The sequence below is a fragment of the Colletotrichum fructicola genome (genome assembly GCF_000319635.2).
Source record: "Colletotrichum fructicola Nara gc5 chromosome Unknown KSG_Nara_v1_contig03, whole genome shotgun sequence".
In the NCBI taxonomy this organism is placed as follows: Eukaryota; Fungi; Ascomycota; class Sordariomycetes; order Glomerellales; family Glomerellaceae; genus Colletotrichum; species Colletotrichum fructicola.
In genome coordinates this window covers 2,950,515-2,964,992 of record NW_027094053.1, presented here as the reverse complement: position 1 = coordinate 2,964,992, position 14,478 = coordinate 2,950,515, and the positions used below count along the sequence as shown (strand labels likewise).

The following is a 14,478-nucleotide window of genomic DNA, read 5'->3' as shown; positions in this document are numbered from 1 at the left end:
AAATGAGACTATTTTCTCTAGTTTTGGAAGGGGTTGCGATCGGTAGGCAAATGTCCCAATGAGAGATATCGGTCCATGCTACAGTGCATATGCCCAGTGAGATTCGAGGTTTCTCGGTATTCAGCTGTATGCAAGATACCCTACATCGCTGCCACGCTGATGCACAATACCGCATGAAATATTGGAAAACTCAAGAAAATACCACATCAATCTGTTGTGTTCAAGACCTCATCGACTCTAGCTGAAAGATTCTCCATAGCTCAGAGCTCGAGACGTAATTTCGTCCGTCGCAATTGGCCTGGTTCAGCATGGGCATGTAATAGCAGGTGCGGGTCATTCCATGGCCAATATGCTGACCAATGAGTACACACCAGCCTAAAGGATTACCGGACAGCTCAGTAGTCGTTGTGATGTCAGTGAAGTGTGATTCCGCCCTTGTTTAGCATCTCTCCGATCTCTTCATTAGCAGGCCGTTGCAGCTGAACTTCATTGTCGGACAAGTCCGCTGGGCACCGCCTACCTCAAGACTTAAACTTTACAGCTTACCGCGCTTGTCACTTCAACATTCAAATCATTGCCTTTAGGAACTTGTCTCAATATATGTCTACTTCTCTCACCAATACCAGTGACATCCAATATCAGCTTTCTGGATTGTGAACTTGTTATCCCTCGTGCGCATTGTGAGCGAAGTAACAGAGGCTCAGCAAACCAAATGCTTTCACTATTCTATTCTTAAAAGAGCGACACCAAGCTAAGTAATTCAGCTTAGAAGTATTTCTTTCCAAATTGGCCCCGGTTCAAGAGATTCTTCCATGGCTGCTTGGAAGATCTGCGCGATGCCAACCCTCTCGGCCACCCCACCATCCCAACGAATCCACAACGCCCAGAACAAACAACCATCTTCATAATCATTGGAATATACTTTAGTTGCTGAATTCAGGCGCATGTGTTCCTGAATGCTCGCCAAGGCTTGTTGTTCGCTCCCGTCACAAGGTTTCCAACACTTAGATAATAGGATCAGCTCGATCGGCTCCGATTCCTCGACGTAATTATCAGCCGAAGCTGTGTTCTTGTACACGCAGCCGCTGTAGTTGTCATTGCGATCGAAAATGTCGAGCACTAAAGATTTCATCTTTGTCGTTTCTTGACTCTTGGAGACAATGGCTTTGAAGTATGCTGTGGCAGTCCAAAACTGCAGAAGTGGGTAGGAATATTGAGTAACGTCAATGGTGTCACCCCGCTGCGAGGGCTTGGTAGTTCCAATATTGCCAGAGAGCCGGCTTGCTGCTCTCTGAGATCTGAATGGTTGTCTCTTGCGATAACCGATGTCATCATCCGTTGCGACTAGGAAGCCAGAATTTTGGCTGATGTCCCAGACAGGCGAGACCTGCTTGGTGGAAGGCTCGTATTTGTACCAAATGATCCAAGTTTGGTTTGAGAGCCAATCATTCTTCTTCTTCGCCGAGGTTTCGTGAAAAGGAACGACTCCTTCGAAGAATATCTGCCCATACCACCCGGCCCATGAGTAGCTAGGAAAGCCATGTCGGCGCTCTGCAGTGTTCATTGTATGAAATATCAAGTACAAATCGAGAGCTGCAACTGGCATGCCTTGGAAAAAGCTGCATTTGCATCGGATGGACAACGTGCGGCAAATACCTTCCATGGCATTGAGAATGTCCGAGGCGTATGTCAACTGGCGGTCTGAATAATAGAACAGAATCGTCGTAAGCGCATCGTGAGTGTCGGTTTCGATTTCCGGCCAGTAGCTTTGTAGCAGAGCCAGCAAGCTTTCATCACTTGAGATGCCCAAATATCGTACTCCTGCATCTTCTTCTTTCCAGGAGCTTGAGCGGCAGAGATAGTATGCCTGATTGTTGGCAAAGATAATCTTGCGATGAGAAAGAAAATACTCCTGAAATCTGTGATAGCCAGAAGGTCAATACTCTGTGCTAGACACGCGTAGAAGCTTCTGCACATCTGACTCACGTCCATGCCCGTCTGATATACTGAGTTTGATTCATGTGTACTTCCATCCCTTGTTCTAAAATCAATCTGATTCCTGGACGAATTTCGCTGGTATGTTGTTGCAGTCGAGGTACATCCCCCACACCAGGAAGACCAGCGTTTGCGTCATCACCGCCCGCCGCGATAATCGTACAGAAAGCCTGTCCAAAGACAACATCCATGTGCTTGATGCCGGGTATCTTGTCATTGTCATCATCTTGGATCAGACATAACGTATCTACCCAGAGATACCTCTCCCCGATGGCTTCAGTGAACGATATTGCGTCTCTGATGGTCAGAGGAACGTGTTCCCAAACTCTGCTGAGCCCTTTCGGCTTCATCAGATCCCTCATGTTACCCTTCAGCAAGCGATATGTCCCCACTTGGCCCCAAACGTAGCTGAGCGCGATGTATCTGGCGTTTCTTGGTATTATGGTAATGCATTTGTGGAATACGTCGATGACACGAAAGTTTAGTATCTCATCGTCCGGGGTGTACTGTAAAAGCGAACAGCTTGAGTGACGGTCTGAACAAACGCTCAGCCATTGACGAATACGAGAGATATCGATGCCGTTGTTGTCGATAAGTCTGGTATTTTTCTCGTCAAAGAATGCAATTTGAGATCCCACGGGAAATCTCACGCTATGAAAGCGGTAGAAGCCGGGATATTTCCAATAGATCTCGACATTGGCGGTATCTAACAGACGATCACTCGTCGAGAGTCCCTGAAATATTAGCTGACAAAAAGGGCAGTGCTTTCGGTCTCGCACATCTGACACATTACCGACCAGCAAGGAAAACCGTTGACTCTCTCCTTTACCGTTCTCATGAAGCTGGCGAAACGGTATGGTGGTACATGTGTCGCAGAGCCTACTCTCAATTATCGATTGCATCTTGGTCGAAATTGCATGTTGTTCGAAGAAATGCTGCAAGTCGTATGATCGGGTCTGGCTGCCCTCATGTGTATACCCAAATGCCTCGCATTCGAAGTGCGGGGAACAAAGTTCGTTGAGCTTACGTGCAGAGTGCATAATGGGTCCGAACTGTGTAGGCTTTCATGCTCTCGATCTTGGGTCCACAGATTGTAACGCTTCATGGCCTACCGGTGTTGGCCATCTGCATCTACGCACATACGGTCGTCCCCATATATCCTCCTGCCTTCCATAGGACATAATCTTACCACCCATTTCAATGCCAGGATCTTAATATTCAGTAAATACTCGATGTTTTTCTAAATTATTGCTCATGAGACTTTAGTTAGCCAGCGGTTGGAAATGGACCCAGTGAACATTCATTGGTGGTCACCGGCCTTGGCATGAGGCAGGCTGAGGGCAAAAGGGTGGGGATGAGCGCAGGACGAAACTCCAAGGCCGACAAAAAGTGATTAGCTTTATGCAGTGAGACTTGGAATCTTGGAAACCGAGTCCCGATCCCGGAGGCGTATTGTGTTGCTAATTCCACCAGGCAAACAGTGCGCGAGTTTGAACGGTTGAACGAACAGAATGTCCGACAACATATGACGAGACAAGCCAACGTGCTGATGCATATGATAAATTTCGAAAGACCTTGGCCATTAGACGACGTAGAACACATCTCTTTCACCAGACTTTGGGCTCGAGGCTCACAGTACTCCAGCCGCTGCAAGACATTCATCTTAGACAAGTCGCACATTCACTAGCAAAACAAACTATTAACATCTAAATCGTATCATATGTTCATGATCTCATCATACACTCAAAAGATTACACTATAGACAAGTTCATATCACTTCTCCCACATCCACCTTCACCCTCAACCTCACTCAATCCCTCTCCCTCTCCCGCCCCCTCGGCCCACCCCCCAAACCAAGCCCATCCTGCACACTCGCCCTCCTCAAAAACCTCATCCCGTCCGCCGGACTCATCATCCTCGGCCCCGGACTCGGACTCCCTCCCCCCACACTCCCGCTCCTCTCACTCCCAACCAACCCCATCGCCCCTCCCGCTCCCCCGCCGCCCAAATCCCCCAGCACCCCCGCCGGCATGTTCAGACTCGGGATGCTCGCCTCCGGCACCGCCTCCAGCGTCGTCGGCCGCATCGCCCCGGGCGTCGTCATCGCCTGCGGCGGGCCCCGCTCCAGCGTCTCCCGGTAGAACGCCTCCAGCCCCTTCTCGTCCTTGCAGAACCGCTCAACCTCGAGCAGCAGCGCAATCGGGTCCACGGCCGTCGGCGGAGCCGGCGGCGCTGCCTCCTTCACGGCGCCTCCTCTCAAGGCAGGCGACCCGCCCGCGTAGAACACCGGCTTGACCATCGGCGAGCTGATCGGCGTCGGCTCCGGGATCCCAAACGGCGTGTAGCTCCCCACGGGTATAATCCGCCCCGCCCTCTCCACGACATTATTCCCCGCTCCCCCGGCCGCGCTCGCCTCCCGCATATCTTTCAGCTCCTTCTCCCGCGCCGCCGACGCGCGGTTGCTAAAGAGCCGGTTCGCCAGCACCAAAAAGTCCCCCTCGTCCGTGATCTCCGCCAGCAGCACGCCCGACCTGTGGATATACTGCGAGTACTTGAACTCCGGCCGGCCCCAGCTGTAGCTCACCTCCACATCCCTAGGAAAATCCGCCGCGGCCTCCATGTCCAGCACGAAATCCAGCCGGCGCATCAGCGCCTTCTGGTAAAAGTGCTTCCCGGGCGCCGTCTGCGGCGCGAACGACCCGGGTTCGTAGTACGTCACGGGCTGCTGCGCCGGCGGCGGCGCCGCGAGCTTGATCACGTACGGCCGCCGGAACGGGTTGACCTCCGTGATGGAGCACGCCTCCTTGATGGGCACCTCGACGAGCCTCAACCCGTGCGTCGCCGCCTCGCGCGCCCAGCCCTCGACCACGTCCTCGATCAGCTTCGCCGTGACATTCATCCAGTCGATGCGGATGTGGTAGCAGTTATCCGGGTTGTGCAGTCTGTCGTAGTGCAGGTCGATGCGCTCCGGGCGGTACGAGCGCTTGCGGTGGTCGACGTCGTATTTGATGACCTTGCTGAGCACCACCTTTGGCATCTTCTTGTTGTTGAACATGATGGACGCCGTTGGCGTGGTGGACCCGGAGTTGGGCGAGTTTTCCTCGTTGATGGACATGGGCCGGGAGATGCGCGGCGAGTCGCGCGGCATCGTTTCTGACATGGGCGTCGACGGGACCGAGAGGTCTTTGCGGCGGGAGTTGAACCACCCGGGCTGCGGCTTGGCGTACTCGCTAGCGATAGAGTAGAAATACTGTCCGTCTCTGAAGGGATGCCGGCGCTCAACGTGCTCAAACAGACCCCCGCGGTCCTTCTTGTCGTCGGACCGTTCGTACGTTTCCACCATGAGCATCTTGCCCAGCTGCTCCGCCTCCTCGCGGCTGTCCAGGTCTTCAAAATTGTCCATGAGCCATGTCGTCATGTCAGAGCCGATGAAGCAGTTGTAGTGTAGTCGTAGATGCCACCGTCGATTCTGCAGCTTCACGCCGCCGCTCTCGACGGGTTGCTGGATCGCTTCGGCCAATGCAGCAAGATTCAACCCAGACTTGCGGAACCGCTCCTTGGACGAAATGAGCTGGCCTCTCCGGTTGCCGTCCATGCCCTCGACCAGCGGAAGGTTGTCCAGCTCCGCCGCAATCACGACGGACGGATCCTCCGTCTTGTACACGATATCCAGCGGATTCGGGTCCCGTCGCGAGTTCACAGTCTGGTACCGCCTCTCGGAAGGCGGGAGATACCGGTGCTTCTGCCACGACAGCGACAGCCTCCTGATTCCTTCCAACCGCACCTCCTCCGCGTTGTCACCGGCCTGGTTCCTGGGCACGGCAGAGTACCGAGACACCATCGGGATCAACACGAATCTCGCCCTCCAGAACCTCAGATTCTCCGTCATCTCGTCGTGGTGCCCCGCCAGGTAGGAATCGATGTAGTTCCAGTTCCTCTCCGGCTTCGGCGTCGAGATGTCAACCTCCTGCGTCTGGTACCCGGAATCCATCAACGTCCGGATCGCAGGTCTATATAGCGGCCCACCGGTCGCGTTCCCGCCAATCGTCGACGCCGCCGGTTTGCGAATGTAGATATTCACCTCCACCTCGGTCCCGTTGACGCAGGAAAGCTGGTGAATCACGTTACCCACGCTCATGAATATGCTTGTCCCATCCTCCATCGCTTGGTCCCGCGAGAAAATGTCCGCGATCCGCAGTAACCTCTGCCCGAAAGCCTTGGCCACCGATGGCCCGATGACGACCTGGAACCCCTGCGAGAACCTTAGGCTGATGAGCTCGCGCAGAAACTCCTCCCGCGACTTGGGCTCCTCGCTGAGCTCGTCGTCCGCGTTCTGCGCAATCACGTACGGCTGCCGCTGGTACTCGGTGTCGAACTGCGTCTTGCTCGGGAAGTACTCCGTCGTGAGCGGCACCGCGGCGGGACAGCACAGCGCCTTCCACTTCATCACCTTCATCTCCGACGTCCGCGGGAACACGTGCTGCCACCGGCTGTACAGCACCGTGTCGTCGACCTTGTTGCGGTCCGGGTTCGATGGGTTCAGCACCGTCAGCCACGGCGAAATGGCCGTGGTGGGCGACAACGTAGACGGCAGCTCCGGCATCGCCCCGGCTCTGAGCTTGCTATTAAACATCTTCTGGTTGTCGTCCTCCGCCCTGAAAACGTTCGAATGCCGCTGATCGCGGTCCTCGAGGAAGATCTCCTTTCTCGCCAGCGACGGCGGCAGGACAGACCCGTACTTGTGCTGCTGGGCCACCGAGCTCTGACTCCGCCCGGAAGACTTCATATTGATGGGGATGCTCGGCGTGCTCGGCAGATCCTTCAACGTGTCCCTCGAGTCAGACCGGAAGAGCCCCGGCGTCATCGACAAGGCGGGTTTGATGACCTGCGGCGACGACGGCCGCGGCATGGTGGACATGACGAGCGGCGTCGTCGGGCTCGTGACGCTCTGCTCCGTCAACGCGCCCACCGTCTCGAAGCTCGCCTCCGCGGCCACGACCTTCGGCGCCGCCACGCCGAAACCGCGAAGACCCAGGCTGATCTGCCGCATGAACTTGGGCGCCTTCGACGGCGTGTTCGCGCCTGACGTCTTGCCTGCGGTACTGCCCGAATCCGGCGTTGACGAGTTCGTCGAAGACGTAGTTGTCGCCGCTGCCGCAGCAGTTGGAGGATGAGCCGCCGCCCTCCTCGCAGCGGCCACAATCTCCGCCTTCTCGCTGTCTCCAATGTTCACGCTCAGCTTCCTCCCCGCAGCGACCGCCGCGAGGCTCTGGTTCGGCACAATCTTCTTCTCCGGCAGACTCGTCCCGAAGAGCCCCGCGTCCTCCATCAGCTGCCTCCGCGTCGTCTCCTCCAAGTCCCTCGACGCTCGGCTGTGCGCCGGCCGCCTGCTCCTCGGCAGCTTCGCCCTCGTCTCGTCGTACTCCTGCAGCTGCTTCCACAGGCTCTTCTCCCCGGGCCGCACGAGCCTGTCCGGGACGAACTTCTGGAACCCGTACACGTGGTCGACCAGCCCGTCGGGATGTCTCTTCGGCGGGATCATAGCAATCTCCTCCGCCCCGACCAGCCTCGCCTTCTGCGACGTCTTGGCCTCCGTCGTCGCCACGGGGAACAGCGGATCCGCCTGCAGCGGCGTTGTCTCGATCTCGTTCGTCTCGAGCACGCTCCTCATCTGCAGGTCGTACATGCGCGCGCGGATCGCAAAGTCCTCGCTCACCGCGTTCCGCCCCTGCTCCTCCTCCTCCTCCTCCTTGGACACGCTCAGCGCGATGCCCTGGTACGACAGCGCCTCCTCGCTCGTGCCTGTCCAGTACGAGACGTGCAACCACTGCGGGAGCGCGTACGACCACTCGTCCTGCGGGTTCGCTATCCTCTCGATCCGGTGCGCGAGCTCAAGGCCCTTGGTCGGCGACAGGCTCTCCGAGAGCGACTGGTAGCTGCCGATGACGGGCGTCGCCTGCTGCTTCGGCGTGCTCTCCCGGCTGCGCACGCTCCTCGTGCGCGACAAGCCGTGCGAGTCTCCCGCCGTCTGCGGGTTCCGGTACCGGAACAGCGGCACCGAGTGCAGCGGCATCTTCGGCACGCAGATGAGGTCGATGCCGATCCCGTTGCCGACGAGCGCCTCCGTCGTCCTCCGTAAGCTCTCGTACTCGACTTCGAAAACGCCCGGCCCGGGACTGATGACCACGATCGAGATGCCCGTCCGCATGAGATCGCGGTCGACGTAGTCATGCGAAAACTGGCTGCTCGCGAGATTGATCGCCTCCAGGAAATTCCCGTACATGGCCAGACTGCTCTCGGCCTTGACGCGGTTACTCGCGACGCCCCTCCCTTCCTCCGCCAGCGGCACAAACGCGCTCCCCGCCATCTGGTGGTGTAGACTAATATCCCGCCGGAAGAAGTTGAACTCCCGCTTCAGCTGGTACAGAATCGTTGTCCACTCCCCGCTCGCCATCTCGCTCACCACAACCCGGTAAAAGTCCTTGTACGGCCTCTTCTCCCCCGAGATCTGCGTGCCTGTGTAGTAATCCCCGTGCACCGTCCCCGCCAGCTCCGTCGTCAGGCCCGTGTCGTACTCCACCCTCGCAAACAGCACAATGCTCACCAGGTGCTTCGCCTTGAGCTTCGCCCACTTCTTGAACAGCGCGGGCAGGAACCCGTTCACCACCTTGTTGAACAAAATCTCCCCGCTGCCCTCGCTGTCAAAGTCCCACATCTCCCGCGCCATCTGTATGAACAGCACGTACCGCGCCGACTCGCTCCTAAAGATCGGCCGCGTGTCCCGCGTGAAGAAGGCCGAGTGCGTCTTGCGCCCGTCCACGTACACCGCCGTCACCTGCGCCTTGATCGTGCCCATGAACAGGATGCTCTGCCCCTTGTACACCGTCCGCTCCGTCAGCTCCCCGATCGCCAGCCGCCACATGTCCGACCGCGAGAGGTACTGGTCCTTGAAGCTCAGCTCCACGTGCGACGCCGCCGTCGCGGGGCTGTCCGCGTCCACCGGCGTGAGCAGCACCTGCGTGCCCTTCTTCATCCCGAACGCGTCCGCAATGTGCTTCACGACGTAAATGTCCACGTTCGGCAGCCGGCTCTTGAGCTCCTTGGACATCTCCTTGGCGAAGAAGAAGTACTTCTTCCCCAGCGCCGCCGCCGCCGTGCTGCCGTCTGATGTCTGCGCAGCCCCGTCGCCCTGACCGGCCCCCGAGCTCGCAGAGCCGCCCCTCGCGCCAGCGGAAGCATGGTCCTTCACAGACGTCTTGCCGTCCTCTGTCCGGATCACGGTGATCGCGACGAGGCTACCGGGCCTGACCTCCCCCTTGACGAGCTCGGGGCTCAAAAGGACCTCGTCGCGCGAGTAACCCTCGTTCACGCCGACGACGCAGCGGCGCTCGAGGCGGCGGTGCTTGACGGAGCTGCTCGAGTTGTCGCCGCGGACCGTGGAGGCGCTCGACACGGTGTCCGGGGAGCGGGGGGACTCGACGGAGGAGGCGGCGGACGCGGTTGCGGGGGGTTCGAGGGAGGTCCTGCTGAACTGGCGCAGGTGCGAGGGCCAGTTTGGCGTCTTGCGCATCGAGGCGCCGCTGCGCAGGGGCGGGGGAGGCATCGCGGGTGTCCAACTCTAGAAATTTTGCGACGGAGCGCTTTCACTCGTCGTGTTAGGTGAGGTATAGGTTCGGTTTCGCAGCCTACTTCTTGCGTTGTCTTCTGTCGGCTCGCGGTCACGGGGGCCCTGTTGTGTGGTTTCGCAGTGGCATTTCGTTCTCTCGAATCGACGGTCTTCTTGCAGTCTTTGTCGTGTCGTTTTGTAGAGCTGCTATGAGTGTGGCCGTGCTTATCAGTCGCGCAGGCGAGCTGTAATTGTAGTGGTGTGCATCATGCTGGGGAGCTGTCGATTGCGACGGCAGAATTGTGGGTGAGCTCGAAGGGTGGGGTACACCGCCTGCTTCTTTGGTGACTTCCCCAGAATTTTGACGTTTGCAGGACCCGCTGTGTCTCGGTCTGTCTTACCGGCGACCGAGATGAGACTTGCGATGCAACTTCGTGTACAACTCATTTAGAATTATGTTTGTTAGCTGAGGGTCATTTGCACCAGTCACATATCTGAGTGAACATCGAGTGCCAGGAAGGTTTCTTATTACTTCGCCTTTGCTCCCAGCAGCTAGCTACCTACAAATAGTTGACAACCCAGATACGCCGCCTCCCGTTCCCCTCCTCCTGAAAATAGCGACTCAAAATAAAAGGGCGCTCGCTGTCCTTCTATGCCGTGCCATTCCAAAACGCCAAATATCAGGCTCGCAAGCCCGCATGTAAACCCGTCCCATGCCAGACAAATAGCTGGTGCTGCAAAGCAAACACCGCACGAGCGCGCTCACAGAAAGCAAAGAAGTGTAGATTTTCTTGTGCTTCGGGGTATCAATTCGATGTATCTGGTCTCTCTCACACACATTCTCTCGCTCTCTTCTGACCAAGGAAAAATTGGGTTTGGTGGTGGTACATTGTAATTGCAGAAACATTTCTGCATGCTGACTTGTCATTACGTCGTAAAGCTCACGGGCTAAACGCCTTGCCCGTGATTTTGTTGTGTTTATTCGCTGGAGTCAACAGCGTCGAGCCACACGCGAACGGCCTCGCGGAGCGCGCTTTCTCGATCTCGGTCGGTGTGGCTGTTGGTGTCTCCGTTCTCGTGGTCCCGCTCCTCGATGACATCACGGATGATCTCGTCCAAGGCCGACAGTACCACCGTCTTACATTGATCGCGCGGCACTTCTTGAGCCGGCACCGGAATGCGTGTGGTATGGTGCGAGTCGACCGACGCCGAAGCCTCGCTATTGCTTCGGTCTCGCCGCTTGCTGGTTGATCGAGAAGAGTTCGATGAGCTCTGCTTGCTGACCTCACTGCTCTGAGCAATGACCCTTTCAACCGCTTCGATCAAGACTTCGTCCAAGCTCGCAATGGGCTCCTCAATGAATTCGTCATCCAATTGTGTCTCGTATGGGAGAACAGAAGGCGTCATGGGTGCCCCGCTGTACGAGCTCGAGCCAGCAGAGCCGAGAGGGGCCGCCCGATCCAAGAATGGCTTTGGTCGGATAAGGCGGCGATAGCGGATGCGCATGATTGTGTGTCTTGTTGTGTCCGCAATGAGGGCGCTGCTTACGTCAACCCATCGATCTGCGGGCTGCTCCATGGAGTAGAAGGGCTGTGTGATGAAAGGGGTAGGCTCAGCTCTCATAGACTTTCGGATGTCGTCCATCAGGTTGTCTTGAGGAGGCACGGCTTGAAGGATCATATCCTCATGATATCGCTGGAGAAAACCGGCGACATTCATGGGCGAATCGCCGTCGATGGTGATTCTCGAGAACTGCTCGAAGCCTTCCAGTCCGCTGCCAATTCCCGGAGTGGAGAGATATCCGCTACTGGAGGGCGAACTGACGGCCGTCTCGAAAGATGTGATGTAGTCGGGAAACGGAATGTCAACATCTATAACCCCGTCTTCGGCATTGATCGAGGTTTTGACGGGAGACTGAAAGTCACCATTGGGGTCTGGAATTCTCTCAGGGAAAGTGATCTTCTCGGGCGCGTCGTCTATGGCTTGATCGTCGAAGCCCCGTGGCGTGTTGGGGCCGTTGCCATTGCCCTCGGTGTTCTGGGCGCGTTCTTCCGTCCTTCGATAACCTTCGGTTCTAACTTCTCGGACCATCTCGGCGAGCTTGTCTCGGCGGCCATGAATTGATTTCGTAGGGGAGGTTGGCCCGCTGCTGTAGGGGTGGCTAGGCGTTGTTAGGCCGGTAGAGTCCCTCCGCTTCCCATTCCAGAGAGTGCTGATCACACTGCCCCACTTCGAACCTGACATGCGGGAGTCGGTGCTCGCGGAGCTGACATGACCGGAACTTTCGCCTCGTTTTAGCGTCCGCTTGAGGTCGTCCGCAGCCACGCTGCTGCTGCTTCCTGGTCGCAAACTTCGCCGGTTCTCGAACCTTTGGGCGGTCGTGAAGTGTGGAATGGTAGTCTCTGGCGTGATGGTCGTGGTTGTGGCAGCGCTACTCTTCCTGCTGACCTGATCATTGCCAGGGATGGGCAAGTTCGATCGAATTGGGGTCGCATCCGAGACACGTCTTTCATGGCGACTTTCCATGCTGAGATGTGCCAACTGCGGAGGAACACCAGACGCCCGCGTGCTTTGACTGACTGTGCGGGAGTGTGACGTTCTCCTTGGACCGGTTCGTCGGTTGATCTTGCGACGCAAAGACTCTTCTCGAAGAATTGGGATGATGAGCGAAGGGGGTGACTGGGAAAAGGCACCGAAGGACGTGGACGTGCTCGGTCGATGCGTTCGCGACGATGAGATGTGCTGGTGCGATGGCAGGAAAGCTGAGAGCAGAAAGATCAAACGCCGCGCGAGCATCTTGTCTTGGGCGATAATGACTGTTCGTGCCGGCAGAGAAAGGTCTTCTTCACCCTTTGCCTTCTGCTGCTGATGGTGCTTTCTGCGATACCATGCCGGGCTCATCGCGTTCAACCAGTCGGTATGCGTGGCGAGGAAGCCAGTGAGGAGGTTGAAGAAGAAGAAGCCATGCTCTTTCTCCCCTGCCTTTCTCGCCATCCATCTGGCCTCGTCTCTCCAAATGCCCCACCTTCCCTGTGCGGTGATGACACGCTGAGCTCGTAAGCCTGTTACAACCCGCACTCTTGCCAAACTCGCTTCCTGCACAATGGTGTCTTCGTGTTGCAGGCAGTTCGGTTGCAGCGCAATCACCTTTGCATTCGTTTTGGGGGGCTTGATGAAGTGAGGCTCGTCCCGCCTGCCACCCATGGACTGAGCTCGACCAACGTACGACGAGAAGGACGGAGGGTAAGGGTCAGGTGAAGCAATGTCTGCTTGCTTCAAGAGTGTGCCGAGCGTAGTAGCCACAACTCCCTGAAGATGCGTCAAAGTTCGCATAATGATATCCCAGTGCTGAGTTATGGTGTCCATCCTGTCGTCGACATCGGTTGAGCAGGACGAGTCCAGAGAGTCAAGAGGAAACCCTGATCCTGACATGGTCCAGCCAGACCGACGCGCAGAGCTCATAGATGACGGGAATGACGACTCTTGGTCAGTGTAGGAGCTGGCCCGGAATGTCGATCTGATGGTGGAAGGAGGGATTGGCTGAGCGGACGTCGGGGGCAGCTGAATCACCAGCACGACCGCATACATGGGTGTGCGTTTCTGCTTGGGCTGCGGTTTCTTCTTTTTTGGTGGGTTGTTGTCGTCTGCAGACTGTGGAAAGGGGAAACCTGTGTTCTGGTCGGAGAACCGGCTCAAAGGAGTGTCACTCTGCGCATCGGCATCGTCGTTGGGCAGCAAGACTGGGAAAAGTCGAGTGATGAGGATTTTCCTTCTCTCAGGAAGAGGCCGCGAGTTTGGTGCCGAGGATGTGAATGACTGAGTGGGCTGCATGGGCGAGACACTGTCCGATGTGTATGACTGGGCCAGTCTGCTAGAGCGCATGCTGGAACGGCCAATGGAGCCACGACCATCGCCCATGTATGAGCCCCCATACTCGGGGCGACTGTCAGTGGGAACGATGTGAACTTTTGTTGAAGTGCCTTTATAAGCCATCAATTCTGAATTTCCAAAGACGGATCCGGCAAAAGCGTGAATCTCGTCGGTGTACTCGCGTCGTGCGCGCTGGAGGTCTGTCTCAGCCTGAGATTGAGTTCGACCTTGCATTGAGGCCCTTCGATCAAAAGCACCTTGGCGGGGCTGAGGACTGTCTGGCTGGATGACCAGAGGGCGCGATGTCTGATTTAAACTGCTTTTCCTGGGCGATGTTGGATTTCTTTGAGAATCATGAACAGTGCCGATGCCTGATACGGGCCTTTCCCTCGTTGCTGGCGGCTTGGGTGGGCCCGGGTGGCTGTCGAACAGAAGCTGGGCCGGGAACGAGGCCACGGCATCCTGCATGATGAGAAGGCGAACATGACGGGTGTCTAGGTCGATGTCTCCGTCGTAGTCGAAGGCACTTGCGATGGATGCCAGCGGGAGGGCGGAGGCCATGGAAAGTGGGAAGACCTGGTCATTTCGATGTTGATATAATGCCTCGGTGTCGGGGAACAGGAGGTTTCTTGTGTGGATGTCCTCCTGCATAGACTCGAGGGATTGTGGAGATTCTTTGTAAGTATTGTTATTCGTTTGGGATGGGTCAGGAGCGTTTGCCGGGCTCCCGGTGCCCAAATTGAAGAGCTTCCCCAGCATCTTGAAGAAGACGGCTGGTAAAACGATGATGAGAAGGCTCTAGTTGCTCAAAGGTTTGGGGGAAGGGCCATTTTCTCAGCACGGCACGCAGTGGTAATTCAGTTGGAAAAACATTGCTTCTGGCAGAAATTCCATGTGATTGAGGGTGAGCAATGTGAGAGACCGTGATGGTGCGGCTCAGGGTCGAGGCGGCGGCATGTGGTGGGTAGAGGCGGGCTGAGAGCAACAGAGTTGAGGGGTGCACGGTG

The 14,478-nt window shown here is 56.8% G+C and overlaps 3 protein-coding genes across 3 annotated transcripts; all 3 read right to left on the bottom strand.

Moving 5' to 3' along the window:
- Positions 1-760: 760 nt before the first annotated feature.
- Positions 761-2,692, bottom strand: CGGC5_v005591 (uncharacterized protein; the record flags this gene model as incomplete). The annotated part of the gene is made up of 5 exons (XM_032030466.2): positions 761-1,551; positions 1,657-1,919; positions 1,987-2,501; positions 2,541-2,592; positions 2,646-2,692. 5 exons carry the CDS (start codon positions 2,690-2,692, stop codon positions 761-763), a joined length of 1,668 nt encoding a protein of 555 aa, XP_031890155.2.
- Positions 2,693-3,602: 910 nt separating this feature from the next.
- Positions 3,603-9,598, bottom strand: iml1 (Vacuolar membrane-associated protein iml1; the record flags this gene model as incomplete). The annotated part of the gene is made up of 2 exons (XM_066151479.1): positions 3,603-3,642; positions 3,972-9,598. 2 exons carry the CDS (start codon positions 9,596-9,598, stop codon positions 3,603-3,605), a joined length of 5,667 nt encoding a protein of 1,888 aa, XP_066009235.1.
- A 981-nt stretch (positions 9,599-10,579) lies between these two features.
- On the bottom strand, positions 10,580-14,230 carry CGGC5_v005589 (uncharacterized protein; the record flags this gene model as incomplete). Its single annotated transcript, XM_032030468.1, has 1 exon — positions 10,580-14,230. The coding sequence occupies one exon, from the start codon at positions 14,228-14,230 to the stop codon at positions 10,580-10,582; it is 3,651 nt and encodes a 1,216-aa protein (XP_031890151.1).
- Between the last annotated feature and the right edge of the window lie 248 nt (positions 14,231-14,478).